The sequence below is a fragment of the Helianthus annuus genome, chromosome 3 (assembly GCF_002127325.2).
Source record: "Helianthus annuus cultivar XRQ/B chromosome 3, HanXRQr2.0-SUNRISE, whole genome shotgun sequence".
NCBI classification, from domain to species: Eukaryota; Viridiplantae; Streptophyta; class Magnoliopsida; order Asterales; family Asteraceae; genus Helianthus; species Helianthus annuus.
The window spans coordinates 22,349,141-22,374,265 of NC_035435.2; the positions used below are offsets into that span (position 1 = coordinate 22,349,141).

At 37.7% G+C, this 25,125-nt stretch overlaps 1 protein-coding gene across 1 annotated transcript; it reads right to left on the reverse strand.

Annotated features, from left to right (window-relative positions):
* Nucleotides 1-498: 498 nt before the first annotated feature.
* Nucleotides 499-2,940, reverse strand: LOC110928784 (costunolide synthase). Its single transcript, XM_022171808.2, has 2 exons — nt 1,996-2,940; nt 499-1,282 (listed from the first exon to the last, which is right to left on the reverse strand). Exons 1-2 carry the CDS (start codon nt 2,872-2,874, stop codon nt 671-673), a joined length of 1,491 nt encoding a protein of 496 aa, XP_022027500.1. The 5' UTR covers nt 2,875-2,940; the 3' UTR covers nt 499-670.
* Nucleotides 2,941-25,125: the final 22,185 nt, after the last annotated feature.

The following is a 25,125-nucleotide window of genomic DNA, read 5'->3' on the forward strand; positions in this document are numbered from 1 at the left end:
TTAGTGAAATCATCTATAGATGCGATGACTTTTGAAAGAATTGGGTTTCCCCAACTTGGATCCACTACTCTTTTCTGCGACAACCAAGCTGCTCAACATATTTCCAATAATCCTGTTTTTCACGAACGCACTAAAAACGTTGAAATGGACTGCTGCTTCGTTAGAGAGCGAAAAGAAATTTGTCCTATGCCGATCGACTCGAAGCTTCAACTTGCGGATCTTCTCACATAGGGCCTTGGAGCTTCACAACTTCGTTTCCTTCTTGACAAGCGGAGCATTGTTAACTTACACGTTCCATATTGAGATTGAGTAATGGATTTCGAAACTATATGGTGTTATCTCCACCATAGTTACATCCATATTACTCTCCCTATTTTCTACCTTGATTATTTAGTTTCCTTCTTTGCTGTTTTGTATTTAAACGAGACTATATCCTTCTTCTAATATATCAAAAGTTTCAACAAAATAAATTAAAGAAGGATACCTTGAAATCTATGATGATAAGTATCCTCAAATTATTTTTATTTATTAGTTATCGATAGAAGATAGGTCCACAATGTTTAGTGTAGAAATGGTTACATGTTTTAACTTAATACAGACACTAATAAATATTGCAGTAGGATGCTAAACTGTAGGCCACACCTCGTACACGCATATATGCCTTTCTATTTTATTTTTGTTGCGACAAAGGGATAGGGACAACCTGCAAGGGAATTTTAGGTAAATTGGAAAGCACCATAGCTTCTGTCATATCAATCTCATGGGGTTTCAATCCATTTGGAAGCTCCCAGTCGAAATGAAACAGCAAATTAGCAAGTGCGTTTTCAATTATACCAACTCCGAAAGCAATACCAGGGCATATTCTCCTGCCACCTCCAAATGGAAGGAGCTCAAAGTCAGAACCCATGTAACTGATCGAACTGTTTTCAAATCTCTCCGGCACAAAGCTATCAGGATTCTCCCAACTGTCGGGATCCGTTCCGCATGCCCATGCATTTATAAGTATCCTGGTGTTCACTGGAATGTTATATCTGTCAACCATACAATCCTTTCTGCTTACTCTAGGAACCAAAATTGGAGGACCGTGTAGCCTAAATGTTTCCTTTATAATCATCTTCAAGTAAAGCATATTTTGAATGTCAGTGTCTGCAATAGTATTTCCCTTCGCTGTTGCTCTTACTTCCGTTTGCGCTTTCCTCAGGATCTCCGGCTTCCTCATTAGTTCGACCATCGCCCATTCAAGTGTCATTGAAGAGGTACTGGTTCCACCTATTAGCATGTCCTGCAATATTTTAGTTTCAACATACCTATATTAGAGGTATGTACACTAACTTGAATTTACAAATCATTTATTTCATCATCACGTGAAAAAAAAATGATTTTAATAAATTCATATCTACACTTTTCAGTGTAGCCGTTCATATGTAAATGTTTTCATTCATAAGTTTGACAAATTATTAGAGGTATGTACACTAACTTGAATTTACAAATCATTTATTTCATCATCACGTGATAAAAAAAAAATGATTTTAATAAATTCATATCTACACTTTTTAGTGTAGCCGTTCATATGTAAATGTATTCATAAGTTTGACAAATATTTTTTTTCCTGAATTTATAATGGAAAAATCATATATTCCTTTTTAATTTACTTTTCTGCTTTTACAATTGTCCTTTTCACTCAAAAAAGTATAACAAAAAATGTAACAATTTTACACGCGTCTATAAGTTCAAAACAGTTTATAAACAATGGCGCAGCATAGTGGGGGCGGGAGGGGGCGGCCGACCCCTGAACTTTTTGCTTAGAAGTGGAGTGTATGTAGTTTTCGTATAAAAGTTTTTGGGTATATACGTTTTTGACCCCCGGTTTTATAGAAATTTTTGGGTATATACGTTTTCGACCCTTGGTCGGAAATCTCAAGCTTCGCCACTGTTTAAAAATATTACGTGAATGATATGCTTTTTTGTGTTATAGGAATACTCAATCACAGTTACCAGAATGACGCCTTTGATGTTATCGTTTGTGATGGGCTGATCCAGATCACCCTTCTCTTTAATCCTTAGTAGAACATCAACTAGATCTTCTTGGTCATTGTCACCTCGTCGTCTATTATTTTTGTGGTCCTCCAAGATGTCTTCCAAGATAATATCAAGTTGTTTCTGCCTCTTCAACCACTTAGCTTGCTTCCCCGAAATAACATTAAGGAATTGCAGTCTAGGGTAATTTGATGCCATATTGAACGAAGTCACAGCTCTCATAATATCAAATAGTACATCTATAAGTGTGGATCGGTCTTTGCAGATATCTCCAACCGTAGCCCTGCAAATCACATCATTCACCAGCTGTACCAGAACATCCCTTAATACCAAAGGTCTTCCTGCTGATGATTTGAGAGATTTACGCATATGCATGATTTCTTCGTCCCGGATAAAGCTATACGATCGGACTCTCTTGGCGCTAAGAAGCTCCAACGTACAAATCTTTCTCATCTGTCTCCAGTAACTCCCGTAAGGAGCCCATGCAATGTCTTGAGCTTTATAAAACAATATTTGGGATGCTATGGTAGTGGGTCTGTCAGAAAAGACGACATCGTTTGTCTTGAAAATCTCTTGAGCTAGTTTTGGTGTGGAGATAACGACTGTTGGCACTTGTCCGAGCTGTAGATACATGATGGGGCCATATTTTCTGGCCAAGCTTCTAAGCACTCGATGTGGTACTCCACCTTTGAGTTGGTGTATGTTTCCAATTATGGGAAGTTTTGGTGGTCCTGGTGGCAAGTTTTTTGTTGTCTTGAAATTTAAGAGTGCCCAATAGGCCGTGAATAAGAAAACTAGTGAACATGCGATGAGGGTGAAAATGATAAGAGGTTCCATCACTTTTGGTTTATCGCTTCAACACTCAGGGGCGGATTTATAGCAGAAAAGGATGGGGCAAAAGGCCCGCATAGTAGTGCAAGCACAATGGTAAAAATATAGATATTGTTTTTGTTTTTATCCCAAATTTCAATTATGAGGGGCAGAATGTGGACCTCATTTAACAATTATCGGTAATTTGCTTTTCATATGCACGATAATTAACGTGACAATATAAAATTTATTTAAAATTAAAGCAAGCAATTATTTGACACCACATAGTCTTCTTCGATGCGCCATACGAGGTTAAAATATCATATTAGCCATCTTCTTTAATTCATTTTTCAAATACTACAGGCAAAAGTTTGATATTTTGATGTGATGTGATATGAACTTAAAATATTTGCAATGTGCATTACGGAAAAACTTCTTTTAATTCAAGAAACTAGGGTTGATAATTATGACACGAGCACGATAACACAATACGAACCTATATGAAGTTATCATGTTTCGTGTTTGACCCGTTATGCCAGCTCTACACGAAACCTTGGGCAAAAGCAACATGCAACCCAACTTGTATTCAGTTATTTAACGTTATTTTAATGTGAACCTCAATAGTTCACTTAATAATCTTTTCTAATTTGTTTTACATATGCCCAACAAATTCACGTGATAGAACCATTAAAATTGGAATACAACCATGACATCTATCATCTGTGTCTGGTAACTCTTGTAAGGAGGCCATGCAATTTCTAGAGCTTTATAAAAAGATCATCTTGGATGCTATATATAGCGGTGGGTCTATTTTCAATCACTACATTGTTTGTCTTGAAAATATCTTGAGCTAGTTTTGGTGTGGAGATAACGACTGTTGGCACTTGTCCGAATTGTAGATACATGACAGGGATAGTTCATTAGTAATAATCTATAATCTATATTTTCTTATGTCCATCTGTTTCACTTGTAAGAATTATTGAGTTAGAATACAACCATGACATAAGATTAAAATTTATTTAAAATGGAATCAAGCTATTATTTCGCACTACCAAATCTTCTTTAATGTAACCTCAGTGAAGGGGAATGGGTTGTGGGCCCTCTGGTATTCAACCAATTAAATCGAATCTTTCCTTTTGATTTTAAATTAAATATTTTTTTAATAGGTGATGGATATTCGTTTGTTTAGTTTACTTGACGTGTCGCTATAAAAGTAAATGAAAATAAAATTGTATTCATAATATAGTATTTTTTGTGTCGTAAGTGATAATGATGTCAGTACACTAAAGATACCATGACCAATTGAACCGGTATCGGTTGAACAACATTGGTAGTGGTACTTGAACTTGTTTTTATGGTTTTCAATTTATGACAAACACATGTCAATTTCCCAATAAGCATATCTCTTTCGGTTGTAATACTGTGTGTTGTTATCGTATCGAACTACAAGTACACTTACCGAAAGCCCGCTGTAGTGACGTAGCTGTTATGGGCTAATCAAAATTATTTATATTTAACTTAAATTCCTACGAAGTATAGGCAAGTAAGGTTGTATTCGTAGGGAATTTGTGGTCAAAGTTTAGCTTTTAACAAATTAACTACTATTAACCTAATTGGGGGTTTGTTTGTTTAGTTGAGAAAAAACACAATTTGTCACGAAAAATGTTATCAGAACGAGAAGAAATAACCGCCGCCCGGAATCTCGATTACCCGTTTCAACACACAAAAACATGTGTACTGATAAGAGATGGTCTTTGAATCAATGAATCTGATTAATTATTAGAGACCGTTTTAAGTAAACCATTAGACCTAACAATCCGTTACACTATACCAATTCCCCACCAATTTACCAACCCGCTAACAATGCAAGAAATTGCCAATACGCCTGATAAAAGATAAATAATTCCAATACAGTAAACGTTTACCAAAAATCAACATAAGTAGTCAAGAAACTAGTTCAATAATCATTAACAAGGTTTAATCGTTCAAAAACAAATAATCGTTCATCCGGACTGAAATTACCAAGCGTTTAGCCGCGCATACTTGTTGTCACAGCTTCAGGAATTGATTTGTTATGATGAAACATGAAGAAACGGGATGGAATATGGAATAATGTTGAGAAAAACTTCTAATACTTGCTCTGGAATAGTTCTGGACAGCTAAACAACAAAAGATAGGGTTTCCATGCGAGCTAACACGTTTTAAAATAGATTCACCGCCTTACGTTGTCACGCCACACGATCATACATATTATCTCCATCGCGCGGCGCGAGGAGAACAAAATTGACTTTGACAGACTTTTAGCTGGTCGCTCCAAGCAACCAACCTCCACCTCCCCGTCACGTGGAGCGTTGAGGGTTGGTTTCCAGCACTTTGTTTTTATCAGCCTTCCCGGTACCTTCTAGCCCCTTTTCCTGGTTGGATATTCTCTTCACCTTGTTTAGACCACGTTAAATCAGAAAAACCGAACACATGATATGAATTAATGCATATAAACACTAAAAAATCACATGAAACTATACAAAATACAATGTCTTTCTACAAACACATCACAACCCAACACTTATCTTTTTTCGCCCCGGAAAAAATATCTGCAATGGAATCACAATCAGAAACATTGGCTTTCCATATATGCAGTTATCTTATAAACAAATAAAAACACACGTTAACCAAGATTGCGGGTGTATGTTCCACCTAAACCGAACCACCGGTTTCCAAGCCCTTATTCACGATCCATTAAGTTCAAGTGAATTATTTATCTACCGGTCCCACACACTCAAAACGCCACAACGCTACCTAATCTAGCTTCAAGTTTATGAGTTTAAAAGATAATATCTACCATTTATATAAAAAAAACTTTTATGAAGTTCCAACTAAATTTATGATGGATAATGGATGATGATATGAGCTTGGACATGCTTTTGCTTATGATCAGCTTAGCGGACATACCCCACTCGAGTTACGATTGCTTTACATATTCATCATTTTTTACTAACTCCACCTAGAAGGTATGTACCACCCGAGTCAGCATCCTAGTGGCAATACCACAGACTTTGTTAATACACAACTAGCTCAGATAAATGGATGAATGGAATATTTTTTTCTGGTCGCCACCTAGTTTCTGATTTGTTTTCATAAAAAGAAACAGGTGTGTCGTTTAACCGGAATACTTATAAGAGCATTCACATCCATGCCATCAAATTATGTGTGTAGTTTTTATAATATAAAGAGTATAAAAAGTGGTTGTGAGTGGAGGAGAGAAAATGTTACTGTTCATCTGTATATTTGGGGGGACACTGTTCACCCCCTATAATTTTTTAATATATTTTGAAAGTGGTTGTGAGTGGAGGAGAGAGAAAAGGTAATGATAAAGGTATAAAAAATATTATTTAATTGAAAAAGAGAGAGAAAATGTACTGTTTTTTAGTGTAATTTAGGGTGAAAATATGATGGAATGGATGTGAATGCTCTAGGCTTTTTTATATATAACGGTACCCCTTATACTTTCCATAGTTACAGGTTTGCTACAGCTCCTAAGGCGAGAACCCACAATACTCCTAATATTTAAGTATATTATATTGATTCTAAGGAACTTCTCAATCGACTGGGTCTATCCACATATCCTAAGTTAGACACTGCTCAACCGTTTCGTTATCTTATATATATATAACTATGGAAAAACCAACAAACTGATTATACCTATCATCTTCCATTTTTTTCTGCAAAAATCTTTCTAGAACATTTTCAAAATTTTCAACTTTTATGGATTTTTAGTTTTTTAAGACTAATTTAATGAAATGACACATACTAGACTCAAACGAGACTAGTTTCCCCTCCCCACACTTAATTCCTTCATTGTGATCAATGGAGCGAGAAACTATTTATGACACAAACCTGGCACGACACAAAAAGAAGAAAAAGAATAAAACAAAAATAAAACAAAAATGGAACATTCTCCTCTAATTTGTCTCTTGGTTGAATCTTCATACGTCTCTTTCCATGCCATCCAAAGTAACAAAATATTCCGAGCAAAGTTTTGAACACAAAACACGAACCATTCAACCAAATTATAGCAATATCAAACACACATATCGTGATATCCATACCATATGTAAAATAGCCCAACCGATTAACCTTTACAATTTCCCAGAATATGTTAGTATCAAATTTAGTATAGACCATTAGTTTCAAATTAAAACAAAAGAAAGGGAAAAATTACAAACTAACCCAAAATCACAAGCGACTGATATTGCTATTGCCTACTCGTCCTCCTCGTCTCTAGTCTCTACACTAGACTTTAATGTAAGTGGATTAGGTTGTGGTGGACGTAATGGGTACTGTGGTCGTGGAGGCTCCAACTACATCTTAAACCTCTGACGGTGAGTTAGAAATATTGGATCATCGTGTGACCCGAATGAGTCAATCAGAAGAGTTTTGAGTCAAAATCAAAGGCAGAATCGGTGATTCTGACTTGATATAGCTTGATTCTCCCTAATTATCTTCTTATTAACGATTTCAAAGCTTTTACAGATCGTTTTACAAACCGGCAGCACCTCGGCTCTGAAATCGGACTGTTACAAATGAACCAGCAGCTCAGGTATTTATAGGCCAAGTATTTCGCACGAACATGCTCAAGCGAAATACCCATTTCGTACGAAATAGCATGACTATTTCGTGCGAAATAGCATGACTATTTCGTGCGAAATAGCTAAACATTATTTCGTACGAAATAGCATTGCTATTTCGTGCGAAATACCCCTTTGACATGCAAAACCTGATTTCTATCCTGCTGAGCACTGGTTTATCCTATCTAGACACAAGACTCTATAAAGACGAAGTTAACAGACATTAGTGCACCAACAGACTCCCCCTTGGATGTTGACGAAGTCTTTAGCAACAAATCTTCAGTCTTTTAGTCTTGATCTATCTTCCTCTCTACCTGAAATGTCTGACACTGTAAGCTTCCTTCAATCTCTATCTTGAAACTCCCCTTTGAATGTTGATCCAGAATGTAGACTCCCCGTTTCGATATGCTGGGACTTGAATTCTGGCTCAAACTTTGTACAATCATAGCCATGGGGATTTTGCTTCCTGCTTCTACCTGTTTCTCAAAAATTTAACATTAAAATATGATAATCTTTTAATTTCATCTGATGTTTTTATCAGTTTTAAGAAATCCACTTAAGTCTTCAGGTCCAAGTTAATGACCCTGAATACTCAATTAATCTACCAAGTCCAACTTAATGACCGTGGTTGATTTCAGACAAAACAAAACTGATTTTTTTTTTAACTTTTTCAAACATTTTCTGAAATTTACAAGTTTCAACTTATTGAACTTGTTTTGACTTTTCAACTTTCAGGTTTAACATAGTAAGCTCCTAACTCATCTTCCAGTTTAGAAACTTCCTGCATTTGCTTCAAACTGCGAATCTGAATATCAGCTTTCCACTTTGATTGTCGATGAAAATAAAGCAGAAATGTAAAATCTTTTTGGATTTTGAATAAAGTTTCTAAACTAGAAAGCAATGAAATCTTTTTGAGCTTTTTGAACGAAAAAAAAAAAACAGAAATGAAATGCAGTAAATGTAAACTATTTACAAACATATTTTTGGTGAGCGTGTTAGGGAATCATATCAACTATTAGACAAGCTACGAGTACCGTTAAGCTTTAATTACATACTCAGAATTAAACAATTCACTTAGATTGTCGATATACTGATCCATTTTAAGTTTTCACACAAATTTCAATCTGTTCAGGATACGAATTTAGTGTTTTAAGATCTCAACCTATACGCGTGTACCGTCTCAGAATGTACTCTAGTATCCAGACCACTATATTCAGTCTTACAGGTGAGTGCACACTAATGATATCTGTAATAGGGTGAATGCGAGACCATGAGAGCTCAGGCTGGAACTTCCGTTCACACAGAGAGATGATGGCACGTCTTTTGGTGGGTTCCCTTTGGGAATCTTTTATTTCAACAGCACATGATTAGCATTTTGCAATGTTTCATCATTTTTTATGCTGAGGGTGAGCTTTTTAAGAACAAAGCTGTGCAGAATATTATACGAGGACTAGGCTATTGCTTTCGCAAAATCAGAAGTCCTGGTATAATACCCCAGATATCATCACGTACAAAGACCTAGTATGTCAGAAATAGCGTCTTTCAAACAAGATTTCAGGGGTTACCAATATATCCGAGAGATGTTCCCCACGAAATAAGCAAGTGATGATTTTAGGTTTATATCCCGAACAAACCTACTAAGTGTGTAAAAACCTATCGGCACATCATCAGCGAGACTGTTTAACTCATTTTAAACATTACAATTCTTTAGCATACTATAACTGTCTAGCCGATGTACTATCATTTTCCCTTTTTACACAAGCTCTTTTTCAATTTTTTTATTGTTTTTGGATTTTAGAAATATCTCATGTTGTCGTATTTTTGAATTTTTTACTGTTTTTGTATTTTCTAAAAATATACTCTAACTCCCCCTAAATACCAAAACAAGTAAAAAATCGACAAACCAATGCAGATTGCTTTTCAACATCATCTACAGTGGTACCTTCATCAACGCCAAGAATTTCCTCCGACACCGATAAAAGCTTCATACCGTTCAATTTTAAAAGATATTTAAAACGAGTTTTATCAAACGATTTGGTATGTAAATTAGCTTTTTGCTCGTCAGTGTGGATTTTCTCAATTCGTATCAACTTCTTCTCGAAACAATCTCAGATGAAGTGATGACGAATCTCAATGTGTTTCGTTTTTGCGTGATGAACATGATTTTTTGTAATGTTTATCGCTGCCTCATTATCAACAAAGATAGGGGTAGTAAGAAATTGCAAACCATAGTCGCGCATCTGTTGCTGGATCCACAAGATCTGAGAACAACAACTGCTAGCAGATACATATACAGCTTCACATGTGGACAAAGCTACAGAGGTCTGCTTCCTACATTGCCAGGTGACCAATCGTGGTCCAAAAAACTGACAACTCGAAGTTGTTGATTTAGCGTTAACTTTGCAGCATCCGAAGTCGGAATCGGAATAACCTTCGAGCATGAAGTCACCTTCTTTTGGATACCACAACCCCAGTGATGGAGTTCCTTTCAGGTAGCATAATATCCGTTTCACAATCACCATATGCGAAGCTCTCGGGTTAGATTGAAATCTTGCTACGAGGCAGGTAGGATACATGATATCGGGTCTTGAAGCTGTCAAATACATTAGCGAACCGATCATGGAATGATACATTGTTTCATCTACCTTCTCTCCGGTGAGATCAGGGTTTATTCCATGGTTCGTTGCTAATGGGGTGGAGGCTGGAGTAGATCCTGACATCCCAAATTTCTCTAAGATATCATGAACGTACTTCGTCTGATGTATGAAAATTCCTTTGGGTAGTTGTTCAACCTGAAGACCCAAAAAGAATTTCATCTCACCCATCGATGACATTTCAAATTTTTTTCTTCATAACTTTTTCAAACTCTTTGCACAAATCTTCATTTGTTGACCCAAATATGATGTCGTCCACGTATATCTGAACAATCAGAAGATGACCGTTGACTTCTTTGGTGAAGAGAGTGGCATCCACTTTTCCACGGATGTAGCTGTTGGCAAGAAGGTGTTGAGACAATGTCTCGTACCAGGCTCTCGGGGCCTGGTGTAAACCATACAGTGCTTTATCCAGTAAATAAACCTTGTCTTTGTGGATTGGGTCGGTGAAGCCCGGTGGCTGTCCGACATATACCTCCTCTTTTACCATCCCATAGAGAAAAGCCAATTTAACATCTAGCTGAAAGACTTAAAATCCCTTCCACGATGCAAATGCTAAGAAGATTCTAATCTCTTCAAGCCTAGCAACAGGAGCATACACTTCGGTGAAATCTATACCCTCCTGCTGACTGAAACCCTGGACTACGAGTCGAGCTTTGTTACGAATAATAACCCCTCGGTCGTCTCTCTTGCACTTTAACACCCATTTTGTGTTAATCTTCCTGTGACCATCAAGCAAGTCTACCAACTTCCACACTCCCAACTTCTCGAATTGACTTAACTCTTCTTGCATAGCATTGACCCAAGAATCTTCAGTTAGCGTCTCTTTGTATGTTCGCGGTTCAATCTGCGAAATAAAACAGCTTAGTGAAAACTTAGTTTGTAAAGGAGCAACTGTAGAGTAAAAACAAGTAAGCCCTTGGTCAATTTGTCTTCCAGTGCGAACGCCTGATTGTAATTCTCCAATAATCAACTCCTCTGGATGGTATGAAAGAGTTCTCGGTATAACCTCGCTTGGAACATCTACCTCACCCTCCAAATTTGTTACATTTTGATTTGCATCGTGTTCACCGACTGGATTTGTTTGACTTGAAATCTGGATTTGCTCCCCCTCAGAATCTGAATCACCACGATCGAATATTGGTCTATCATCAGATTCTTGATTATCGTTGATTGTCGTCGGATTATCAGGAGCTTGTTCATGTTCTGCAGATTGTTGAATATCATCATGTTCTCCAGCATTACTTGGACCTGCTTCATCATCATTTGAAGTTTGTTGTGGTCGTCTAATTGGTTCTGCTGGAAACCTTTCTTGTGATGACTCATACTCTCTCAGAATATCCAATTCGTCAAAGAAATCGGAATCTTCCTCCTCGTCAAATGACTTCCACAGAGTATCATAATCATAACGCCATCCGTCACCAAAATAATGAGGTAACATATTATAACCTTGACACTCAACATTATATGCTTCGATAACCTTCCTATAGCTTGGAATAAAGGCTCGTTTCATTGGACTTGCATATCCCACGAAAATTCCTTCTATGCTCTTTGGACCAAATTTACCACGAGGTTCTATAACCGTGCAGGGAGACCCAAATGGTTCAAGATACTTCAGGTTCGGTTTGCGGTTGTTGATCAGCTCGAAACACGTTTTGTTGAATTTCTTCACTGTAAGAACCCGGTTGAGTGTATAGCAAGCAGCTGATACTTCTTCTGCCCAAAAGTTGATTGGTAGCTTTGAATCAGCAAGCATTGTTCTGGCCGTTTCGATTAGTTTCCTGTTCTTTCGTTCTGCTACTCCATTTTGTTGCGGAGTGTAAGGAGCACTAAATTCCTGCAATATACCTCTCTCATCACAATACTCTTCCAGCTTGTTGTTCTTGAACTCAGCACCGTTGTCACTCCTGATTCTTCTGATTCAAGTTTGGTACAAATTTTCAATTTTTCTGAACAACACCATCAAACTTTCAAAAGTCTCATCTTTCGACTTCAGAAATGATACCCATGAAAATCTTGAGTAGGCGTAAGTAACTACAAGACAGTAGAGATCACCAGTTAAGCTTTTAACGTTCACTGGACCAAACAAATCCATATGAAGTCTCTCTAACGGTCTTGAGACTGAGTTGACTTTCTTTTGAGGATGTAACTTCTTCTTTTGCTTGCCTTTGATGCAACTAATGCACTCCCCCTCAAGATGAAAACCTTTTACATGAACACCAGTTACTAAATCATTGTGCACCAAATGATTCATTTTTCGTAGGTGAATGTGGCCCATCTTTCGATGCCACAATTGTGATTCTATTTCGGTTGCTCTTGACATAAAACAGTGAGCCTGACCCGTGGTTGTAGTAGCTACGCTCATGTCCAACACGTACAGATCATTGACTCTTAGTGCTCTCATGATAATCCATTCTTCGGGAACAACAAATCCTGGTTTCAAAATCAAACATTCTTTGTCTGTGAAGTGCGTTGTATACATTCTATCACAGATCTGAGAGATACTCAGAAGATTGTTTTTATGCTCGGCGATATAGTTAACTCTTTTAAACGTGACATTACCATTCGATAGAGTTCCTTCACCGATTATTCTACCACCTTGATTGCCTGCAAATCCCACATATCCTCCATTAAACCTTCTAACATCGTACAATAGGGTCTTTTCCCCGTCATGTGCCGAGAAGCTCCACTATCCATAATCCAACGCGAGATGGATCTCGGAAGCTCCTGCACAAGTCACACACATTTAGTTAGATTTGGATGCCACCCAAGCCTCTTTCGACTCAGGTAGCTTGATGTTGATGTGAGTTTTTGTAGTGTAAAGTGGCATAAAATTCTTATCGTTCATTTTTAAACTCTCTTTAGAACCCAATCTCAACCTCTTTGTATAAAAAGAAATCATTTTTCAGAGGTTGACCAGATGATTGGTCTATATTTGGAGCATCTTTCTTCTCAGAAGTAGACATTTGTTTTTCAAGTTTCTCATAATAATCCAAAGGAACATTCATCTTTACCGGTGTGGTAGAAGACGATTGTTTTTCTGACTCTGAAACCTTTGATTTTGGAGAACTTGGTTTCTTGTCAACAACTTCTGGCTTCCATGTTTGTTGAGGTGATGCAACCCGTGTGTAAAACTTGTCATTTTTAGTTACCACATTCTTTACAGGTTCAGTTTTGATTTTTGTGTTGTTATTTCTCAAAACCTTCTTCTCAACAACCATTGGAGCTTTACCTTTTGTATCAACTTTCTTTTTCTGACTCTCAACAACTTCAGACTTAGGCTTTAAGTTGATACACTTTCGTGTAATATTTCCAACTTGATTGCATTTGAAACATGTTCGAGTATCAACTACCCGACTTGTGCCTTCAGTCTGAGGCTGTGAGGCCTTCTTTTCAAAGAATTCTTCATTTGTTTTTGAAAAAATTTCAGATTCTTACTCAAACAGTGAACTTGAACTTATACTTTTCACAAAAATCCTTTTCTCAACAAACTTTTTGTTTTGAACATTCCTTTTTGATAATTCTTACCACCCTGATATCCACCCGACCATCTGTTTTGATTATTGTTATAAAACCGCGGTGGTACAACAGGTTTTTTATAGTAAGATTTATCTTTTTCAAAGTTTAAATGTCTTTCAGAATGTTTCAAACCTTCGATTTCCGATACATCAATTTCAATCAACTTGAACATATTTCTTGGTTTGCCAACGTTCACATTCTCCAACGGAAAATCATGATCCGAATACAACTTATCAGATCCCGCCATCTTGTACATCACAAGATTAGGTTCTTCACTTAAGTTGTTTTTGGATTTTGATTTTGGAATATATTTATCCAAAAAGCATTCATCATCCTCAGTAGTGTCACTTTCAGATTTCAAAACATTTTCAGCCATACTTTTAACAATTTCGGACTGGACACTATCTTCATCGGATGATGAAGTGAATGTGACATCAATTGTGTCTGGAAGCTTAATTTCATTTTCTTCTTCATCATTTACCAACCCTGTTTTTTCTTTAAGAAATTATTTAACACTGGCGGTGGAACCTGATGATACCCAACCCCGGTTCTATCTGAGTAAACATCTTCGCCTACTTTGTTCTTCCCTATTGGTTTAGGAACGATATGTTGAAGAACAAAACTTGCGGAGTTGTAACTGTTCAATTTCAGATTGATGCATTCATTCTCAATCTTTGCTTCTTGAAACAGAAGCTACAACTTAGCAATCTCATCAAATTGCTGGTTGATTTGTTCTTCTTTTGTTCTAAGAACTCCGGTTAGTTGAACATTTTCTTTGTTTGCTTTACCATTACTTTCATCAGAATATTTTACCGTTCTTTTTAACTTTTCAAAGTTTTCTGTAATTTTACGATTTTCATGAATCAATTTTTCATTTTCTTTCCTGATTCTTTCTACGTCACTTTTATCATTCTCAATTTTACCGGTTAATTCTTTAATTCGTTCATTTGAAGCTTTTAACATTTTGTCACCTTTCAAGATCTGATCTTCAACATCTCGGACTCTCCCTGTCAGTTCTTCGGTCTTTTTACCGCTGAGGTAAGCAAGTGTACTACAAACTTTGCAGTCTTTCATGCAATTTTTGCAGTAACTCTCAATTTTGGCTTTCTTACCTGACTCATTGATTGCATCATTCTGACTGACCTTGCTTTTAGACTCAGTTCCAGAACCAGAAACTACCTCTAGCTCTTTCGCTGCAAGCACTTTGTCAGCCATTTGCTTCAGGTTTTCTGTGGTGAATTCTTTCGTTGCGTCAATAATCCCATCATCAACCTTCTTTGGTTGCGACTCTTTCTCTTTTTCTTTTTCTTTTTCCTTTTCTTTTTCTTCTCCTCCTCCCCACCACATTCTCTGTCTGGCTTCTTCTTCTTCTACAATTTGCTGGGTAAGAGTCTCAACACTGACAGAATCAGGATCAATAGCTATGTTTCCTTTGGGATCTAGATAACATTCTCTATCAGCATCCCATCTATTCGCCCTTTTTGCTTCTTTCCATGTATGATAAATTTTACTCTTCATGTTTTGAGCTACCATTTTTCTGTTGATGTATTTCACTTCTTGTGTTCTGGTATCTTTGAAAGGAACAATCTTTGTCATAAATGCATAGCCCACTGCGTCTTCTTCTGGTAGCAGTTCACTCCAATCAAAACCCTCATCATCACGCATAACAGCAAGTGCTCTTGATTTTTCTTTGGGGGTATCTTCTAGTTGCTTCATTCTGGGAGGTTCTGACTTGTTTTGATGATAAATTGCTCTTTTTTAATAATCCTCTCTGAATGGATTCACCGTATCATCAGCCGATGCGTTTCAACATTCACGTTTAAAATGCCCCTTTTGTTTGCATTTAAAACACGTGACTTTCGATTTATCAAAACCAAGTTTTGTGGAAGGTCCACCAATAAAATGTCTGCCTGTAATCTCCATGAACCTTTGAGCTCTCCTGACCGCACTAGCCATACACCACCTGATATCTATCAACTCCATCTCTTCTGGATCGATCTGATCATAGTCCTCATTGGTGAGGTTAGTGTTTCCAATCTTGCCCGCAACAAGGCTCTCATATGATTCTAAGACAGATGCTAAAAATACCATTTGCTGCTTTGCGGATTCTTCACTGAAATTTTGAGCATTCTTGAGATCCACAACAATGTTACATTGAAACAGATTCTTTGGAACAGATTGACTTGGAGCAGTTGACGATGAACCTCCATGATAACCACTGCTTGAACTTTTTTGATTCGACATGTTAGAACATTCTGCTGAGAAAGCTGTCTTAGGGGACACAGTTTTCGAGATCATACTTCCTCGGTAATACAGCTCAACATTCTGCTGATATGAGGAATTGTTGACTTTGTTCGATTTTCTGATCTCCAACTCATGACTCTCCAATCTTTCGATTAACAGATCAACCGTCGGTTTAGTTGGTTCCACTGTGTTTTTCAACATCAAAGCAAAATACTGCCAGTCTTGCTCATCAGGCAGTGAGTCAAACAGTTTGTCAACTAATTCTTCTTGAGTTTACACAATTCCGTGTCTTGCGAGTTCCATCTTCAAATGTCCAAATCTTTCAATCATCTTTGGCACCGGCTTGTTCTTCAAACATCCAAACAAATCAAATTCTTTTCTAAACAAATTCTTTTTGTTTTTAACAATTTCAGCACTACCCACACATTTTACTTTCAGTTTCTCCCATAGATCTTTTGCATTGTTGTATTCAATTAATGAAATAATGTCGTCCCTCACAGATTGATGAAGTAAGGCGACACACTTCTGTTTAGAAACAAATCTTTCCACTTCATTCTCTTCAATGTTTTCATAATCTGTTCTTCCCATATCAAAACCATTCTTCATGCTCTTCCAACTTTGATATGCAAAAGCTTTCAGCCATTCTTCAAACCTAGTAGCCCATCGGTTGTATTCCTCTATTGCCATTAGCTTGGGCACTATCTACACTCAAAGCATCAGAAAGGGTTTTCTTCACACTAGGTTTTGGAGCATTTTCATTTGTGTTGTTTGTCGTATCATCTCCTGTGCTTCCCGTGAAAGCAAAAGCGTCATTGAACGGATTCAGAAAATCATCCATTTTCAAGTACCTGTCACAGTCAACAAACACTTAGAAAAATTTTGGATTTTTAAACACAAGATCAAACGAAATGATCTCAAGCGAAATAGTTCAAACGGAATAAACTTCACGCGAAATGACAACTTGGTGCCAAATAGTAAACTTTCAAGCTAAATGAATAGTCAAACGAAATCACACTCTTCAAGCAAAATGGCTGCTTTCGTATGAAATAAATGTTGATTTCGTACGAAATAAGGTCCAACAATTTGATTCCGTGCGAAATGAAGTTCTTGAGGTTGATTACGTGCGAAATGACGGTTCTGATGTTGATTTCATGCGAAATAGCGTTCACAAATCTGATTTCGTGCGAAATGAGAATATCTATTCCGTGTGAAACGATGATGACGTCAGCATATCAAATACCTTTTTGTCAAATTGATCCAATTTTTGGTCGAATTAAGGTCCAATTCTTTCAAGGATTCGTTAAAACAGTGTTTTACGTAATATATGTGAAATTTAGTCCATTTTAACCGTTAAATCTTGTTTAATTTTGAAAAGAAAGAGTAGAAGTGAGAAAATCTGATGAAAACAAGCTGTATCGGTATGAACTCTTCGTCTTGAGCTCTGATACCACTTGTTGGATCGTCGTGTGACCCGAATGAGTCAATCAAAAGAGTTTTGAGTCAAAATCAAAGGCGGAATCAGTGATTCTGACTTGATACAGCTTGATTCTCCCTAATTATCTTCTTATTAACGATTTCAAAGCTTTTACAGATCGTTTGACAAACCGGCAGCACCTCGCCTTTGAAATCGGACTGTTACAAATGAACCAGCAGCTCAAGTATTTCGCACGAACATGCTCAAGAGAAATACCCATTTCATACGAAATAGCATGACTATTTCGTGCGAAATAGCTAAACATTATTTCGTACGAAATAGCATTGCTATTTCGTGCGAAATACCCCTTTGACATGCAAAACCTGATTTCTATCCTGCTGAGCACTGGTTTATCTTATCTAGACACAAGACTCTATAAAGACGAAGTTAACAGACATTAGTGCACCAACAAGAAACCTGGCGCGCATAGCATCTGCTGTTGGTGTCCATGCTGGCGGTGGCTCTTGCAGCCCCTACTTCACTGCTTCCCAGCAAAGCGGCTCGTCCACGTAAATCATCTGAGCCCTACGCAGCTCATCCAACCTAAACTCCTTTATCCTCGAACCCTCAGTCAACAACCTCTCCTCATAAACATTTGTAACCCCCTGGCTCCTCGCTATGCTAGTCACGTAGGTCCCTAATGCTCATCTAGCCAGATCACCTCCTCTACGCACTCGGGCAAACAATGTCAAAACAAAACAAATCATTCAAACTCACCTTATCCTCCCAACCCTTCCTTGCCATAACCATACAAGCTACAATCCAATGAATACACTGAACATATAGGTCACAGCTTGAAGATGCCACTGCCCTATTCGACCATGTTGAATTCGCTATCGTCATCCAAAACTTTATTAGATCATCATCCATCACATACAACTCCTTTTTCTTCAACGTACTACCCCACTAACTTCCTAAAATTTGGCAACCTTGCCTCTTCTCTAGTATAAAACCCAAGACCCCCGCGCCTCAACACAGACCTAACAGTGTACGGCTGCATAAACCACGTCGAAGAGTACAAGTAGATAAAATGATACTGAACCGTAAACTCCGAATACTGCGGCTCTGCGCACATAATCGCCTCTAACCATCTCGGACCCAATAAACTCTCCAAATTAGCTCTCTAATTCATCCTATCAATCATAGCCCAATTCATAGTCATATGCTGAAACAACTTCATCTTTACAAATTTCGCACATCTCTCATACTCATCGGTCCCTATCATAAACTGTAGCAACGTATGATCTCGTGGAACCTGCTGATCAAGTGGTACAATGACCGCATTTGGTTCCGAAAGTTTTTTAGGGTTCCTATACTCGACATGTTAAGCCATTTTCGTTGACTTCTTCCTTTTCATTCCTCGTGAGGATCCTTCACCTGATTTTCTGTTTAACAAGTCAGTAACCTCATACGAAACTTGTAACATTATAACATTTCGTTCGCAGTTACAAGTTAACAAAAATATGCCATTCGAAAAATTCGGGATACCCTTTTTGAAAAATATTTGAACAATATTTGCAAAACGCACTTTTAGTAATCCCGTATTCGAATCTAATTAAAAAATGTTCAACACTCAACTAACACCAACTCATCTGAACAATTTCTATAATTTTTCTGCTTTTTTTCACAATTTAAAAACTATTGTAAATGCAAACGTTTTTATAATTTTTCTGATTTTTTTCACAATTTAAAAACTTGACTCGATTATAGTTGCTAATTTACAACACTCAACTAACACCAACTTATCCGAACAATTTCTCTAAAACCTTTCCTTAATCACTCAAACTTGACAACAATCAAGCAACTCAAAACATACTGTTTACTATCTTATCACATCCCTCCTAACAAATCTTGCACAAGGCAATAACTATCTGGAACTCAACTCTTTCACGAACTCACTAGCACTCTATGTTCCATTCGTGACCTATGTATACCTAAGCTATCCTATATTCAACAACCCAGCCCAACACATCACAACCAACCCTAAGTCGCTTTTCAAATCTTAACACAAACACACCTCAAACCTCATCTCTTTTCACTTCCACTTAAACATTATAACCTATTGCACCAAACTTGTTCATGCTAGTTGAAAAACTAAAACTTAACAAATCCAACCGCAACTTAGTCAACTTTCACAAAATCATAACTTTCGATAATTAGTCCCAACATAAACTCACGCAAAAACTTCTTTCACTACAAACCGATGCAAAGGTATCTCATGTTACAACCACTATACTCGTTTCAAATCCCATGAACACTATACAAAACATTGACATCTACATTTTCAATCACTAAGCATATGTATCTTGACAAACTAAATACCAAGGATGCACAAACACGTGAGAACATACAAATTTAAAAGAAACACCCTACAGTCAAGCTCTAATTTTGTGACGAAGGTAACCAGCGATAGTGTTAGGTGGTTTTCGGTCGATGACGGCTTACTATGGTGGAAAGTGCTAGCATCACTAGGTGGTGAATGGTGGTCGATGGGAGATAATGGGGATGACAATGGGTTAGTGGTGGGAGTTGAAGATGGTTGACAGTGGTTTAGGACTTGAAAGTGATGGGGGTAATATGTTTGAAGGTAAGGGATAATAACGCTTTAACCAGTGAACTTTTATTTTTTCGCTAAAAGAACCATTGTCGTGCCACACGACCAAGACAGAAAGCTCCCTTGCGTGGCGTGAGGGAGTGATGTTGACCAATTGTTTGACCTTAGCTCGTCACGGCACGCGACCAGTGCCAATCTCCCCATCGCATGGCACGACGGGGTGATTATCTCAGGATTGACTTATTGATTTGCGATCGTCGCACCACGCGACCAGATCTTATGTGCTCGTCACGTGGCTTGAAAATGACTGATTTCCAGTAAGATTTATAATTTCTACCGACCCAACTTTTCGTGACAATTATCTAATTTACTCATTTTACCCTTCCGCACATTCCTACATTGTTTTCCGGTCCAAATAACACAGGAAATGTAGCCGAAACTGCATTTTTGTGTTTTCCTATCGACAAAGTATCACAATTTCCTGCAAACTCACAAAACCAAGCAAAATAACACACACACTACGTTGCCTTACCCCTTGGATGAATGTGCATTGCCCTGAATTGCACTAGAGCTCAGTAAACCTTACTCAAACTTCCCCACACTTGAACAATTGGACGGATAGACACTAAGACTCAAAGACAAAAGAAAAAACAAAAACAAAAATAAACCTTAAGCTCTCTCCTAAGAACGCTAAGTTTTAGATCTTCAACTACATCGTATATGTGAGCTCAAATAGCCTCCGCAAGCGGAATGCTCACATAAAGCACCTCCACATTCTTTCCTAGTCCATTAATCTCTCGTGCATACAAGTACGACTTCAGTCTATGGCTATTCACCATCTGTCTCATGTGATCACCAAAGTCTTCAATCTCCACATCTACATGCTTTCCAACCTTGGTCACATGGTAAGGTCCCATCCATTTGCTCTTCAACTTTCCAGGAAACAGCTTCAACCTAGAATTATATAACTATACTAGTTAACCAACTTCAAAGACTTTAGGTCTGATCTTCACATCATGGACCTTGTTCATCGTATCCTTGTAAGCGGTTGCACAAGCATAGGCCTCATTCCGGATCTCTTCCAACTATCCCAATGCCAACTATCTCTCCTGACCTGTAGGTACATTTTATTTTCCCATTAAGGCCTAACCTAAACCTGTGCTCGAGAGATAGCTCCTAGTAAATGTTAACCTTTTTAACAACCCAAAGTGCACGATATGCAATCTTAACCGGTAAGTGACGACATTTGCAATAGACTAATGTATACCGTGTATTTCCAATTGGTGGTTTGTAAGCTGTACGATACGCTCACAAAGCATCATCCAGTTTAGTCGACCAATCCTTGTGGTTGAGTCACAAAGTTTTTTTTGTAAAATTTCTTTAATTTTCTGGTTAGAGACCTCGACTTGTCCACTCATTTAAGGATAATATGGAGTGGCAATTCGATGATCTACCCCTTACTCCTAAAGGAGTGTGCCAAACTTAAAGTTTTTGAAATGAGATCTCCCACATTGTCTCTAAGGCCAGTATGAGTCGGGAGTAGATTACTACACTAGTAGGGAGTGTAGGGTGGTGAGGATTATAAAACTGCGTCACTAGGTGATAGTTATAGTGACAAGAAGTGCCTAAAACATACTTTAATTACAAAATTCTGCACTTTATACAAAAATTCAGCATTTAACATACTAGTAGAGTGCAAAAACTTGGCAAAATAATTCTAGACACTTTCCAAAGTGTTGGTAATTTATTGTGTCACTAAAAACAATATAATTGACACTTTAAATACTTATTTAGCACTTTAACTGATCAATATCCAACTGAATAACCGGACTTTACCCGGAACATAAAAATATTGCCAAAGACATAGTTTTCACTTTTCTGAGCTAGTTAGGGTCCCCGAACACCCTAACACCCTTTATATTATTACACACACACACTAATACACTTACTTATCACTTTGAGATCTAACTAATTAGTAACTATCCATTTGAAAACCAACTCCTTACCACCCCCCCCCCCAACTCGACGGTCACAAAGGTGACCCACCCTTGCCAATTCTTTGATTATTTAAATCACCTATGTTTGATATCTAGTAGACACATTACATGATGGTTTAAACAAGAACATGGTTTATAAATAAGTACCTTAGACCATCATTCTCTCACATCTAACAACATCAACCAACTCAAACTCTCTCCATAACCACCACCATTCGGCCGCCACCTTACCACCATCATCCACCCACTTCCAAGTCTTGTTCAACCATTTCTTACATACACGAAGGTGCAAGTAGCTTCACAAACAAGCCCGGTGATCTCGAAAGTGCAAGAACCGCTCTAGATTCCTTTTATCCACCACATATACATCTTGTTTCTTCCCTAGCCTTGAGCTAGTAGTAAGTGTCTCTAATCATCATCTTGATCTTGTTTATGGTGGTTAATAGTAGATTTAATGGTTAAAAATTAAGAACACTCAAGAACATTGTCACGGCCCTCGGCCCCGGTTTGACCCGGTTCCAGAGCCGCGGGACAGGAATCCGTGGTATTTAATTTAGGCGACAGCGGAAGTCTTTTAACACAAGATCTTTTAACACTAAAAATGCCCATTTAATATATTATATAAAGTTTTAGGGATAAAATCCCATAATTTACAACAAGATGATTTCACAAGGAAATCTTTATTCTTCAAAACATGTTTCCTTATTTATTTACATTGAGCCACTTCTCTGAGCTTGTAGTGCTTCACGGCACTTTCCTTGGATCACAACAGATCACCTGAAACATGTTTGGAAAAGGTTTTGTCAGCGGGGAAATACTGAGTGAATCATTCAGTTTACTGAAAACATTACGTTTGTTATAATTCACAGTATTAAGAGCGATTACAGTGTTTCTGATATCAATCCAACTACCCACAGTATTTGTCACTCGACCATCCATTGGCTAGCCTATTTGTCCAATGGTGTCTGTGACTGTGGTCAGATCACCCCTTGGCCACCCGTTTGTCCAAGTGTGACGGGAAACAAGTAATGTATACAAAACCCCACATACCGGCTGTAATTTGGTGACTACATAGACTTAATCCCTGTAATTATAACTTTGGAAAATAACTTGTGGTTTTTGTAAAACAGTTGATAAAAAGAGAATGACTCACATTGCAGATTTAACGAGCAAAGTATAAGCCTACTGAGTTGCCTTGATTAACCTAATTTAACAATAATGCACACACAAACGGGTTAGTAACTAATACAGCAGTTACGACAATTCACGAGATTAAACCCTCACAATGATTTACGAGTGCAATACTTAATAATTCAACGGATTCATGACGAATAACAGAGCATAGTCCGAATTCGAACAACACTCAAATATTCAAGTCGAAATCACGAAGAATAATCAAAGTACAAGCTCAATTTGAGCAGCACTCGGACAATCGTTGGATAGTTATAATCGATCGGACATTGAATCGTAATAGCGATCGAGTTATTACCCTGATTGCGGCAGCACTTCGTGATTGTGTGTGTTATGGACTGTTTCTGCTTATAACGTACTATACACAACGAATTTCTTCGTCGAACTAACAACAGAATGCAAGTCCCAATGTCTGCTATTTATACTGATTTTTGGACACGCTTACGGACCGTAAGCCACTTCCCTTACGGTCCGTAAGGGAAGCAGTCTGTTTATAGGCTATCCAGGTTCGGGACTAGCTATGCTGAGTTGACGGTTTTTAAATTTAAAATTTTGACAATGAGATTTATTGATAATCGTCACTAGGGTTTTACCCCCCCTGAGTTTTAGGGGCCCTGATCCTGATTCCGATTGTTCTGAAAATTTTAGGGTTAATGCAGAATTACTTGGGTTTCTCAATTAGGGTTTCCTTAATAGACAATTACCATCCTAATTATTAATTTTAGTGAGAGTTGTTACATCCTCCCCACCTTAAGAAAAATCTCGTCCTCGAGATTTACTGGAATAGATGAGGATATTTGCGCTTCATTTCTGATTCTAACTCCCAAGTGTATTCTGGTCCTCTCTTTGAATTCCATTTGACTTTAACCAGCACTAGTCGTTTGTGCTTGAGAAACTTGACTTTTCTATCTTCGATCTGTAGTGGTTTTTCTATGAATTTTAGTTTTTCGTTTACCTCTACATCTTGAAGAGGTACTACCAGGGATTCGTCTGATAAACATTTCTTGAGATTGGATACATGAAATACATCATGTACTCCAGCTAGTTCTTCTGGTAGTTGTAAGCGATAAGCAACTGGTCCTATTCGTTGTATCACTGGGAATGGTCCGACATACCTTGGACTCAGTTTTCCTTTCTTACCAAATCGTACTACTCCTTTCCAAGGGGAAACTTTCAATAGTACTTTATCTCCGACTTGAAATTCCAATGGCTTGCGACGATTGTCTGCATAGCTCTTTTGACGATCTCGAGCCGTTTTCAGTCTTCCCTTGATCTGAGTTATCTTGTCAGTAGTTTCTTGTACGATTTCTGGACCTGATAGTTGATTTTCTCCTATTTCTGCCCAACATACTGGAGTTCTACATTTGCGTCCATACAGTGCCTCAAATGGAGCAGTTTCAATGCTTGAATGATAACTATTGTTATATGAGAATTCAATTAAAGGTAGGTGGCTATCCCAATTCCCACCAAAATCTATTACACATGCTCGGAGCATGTCTTCCAAAGTTTGTATCGTTCTTTCACTTTGTCCGTCGGTTTGTGGATGATATGCAATACTCAGATTTAGCCGGGTTCCTATTTCTTTCTGGAAACTAGTCCAGAAATGGGAAGTGAAACGACTATCCCTATCTGATACAATGGAGAGCGGAACTCCATGTAAAGATACGACTTCGTCTACATACAACTTTGCTAACCTTTCCATCCTAAAGGTTTCTTTCATTGGTAGAAAGTGAGCTGATTTGGTTAATCGATCTACAATTACCCAAATCGCATCATTACCTTTTCTGGTTCTGGGTAACTTAGTAACAAAATCCATTGTTATGAGTTCCCATTTCCATACAGGCATTTCCAGTTGTTGTAGTAGTCCTGAAGGTTTCTGATGTTCGGCTTTAACTTGGGAACAGGTTAAACACTTAGATACGTATTCAGCTATATCCTTTTTCATACCAATCCACCAGAAATTCTTCCTTAAATCTTTGTACATCTTATTATTTTCTGGATGTATAGTATACCTAGATTT

What these genes read in the sequence shown, in the direction of transcription:
- LOC110928784 (XM_022171808.2), bottom strand. Translation starts at nt 2,874, where the DNA reads ATGGAACCTCTTATCATTTTCACCCTCATCGCATGTTCACTAGTTTTC. An exon ending in ACATCAAAGGCGTCATTCTG is followed by an intron (nt 1,283 to 1,995) that starts GTAACTGTGATT and finishes AAAATATTGCAG; the next exon opens with GACATGCTAATAGGTGGAAC.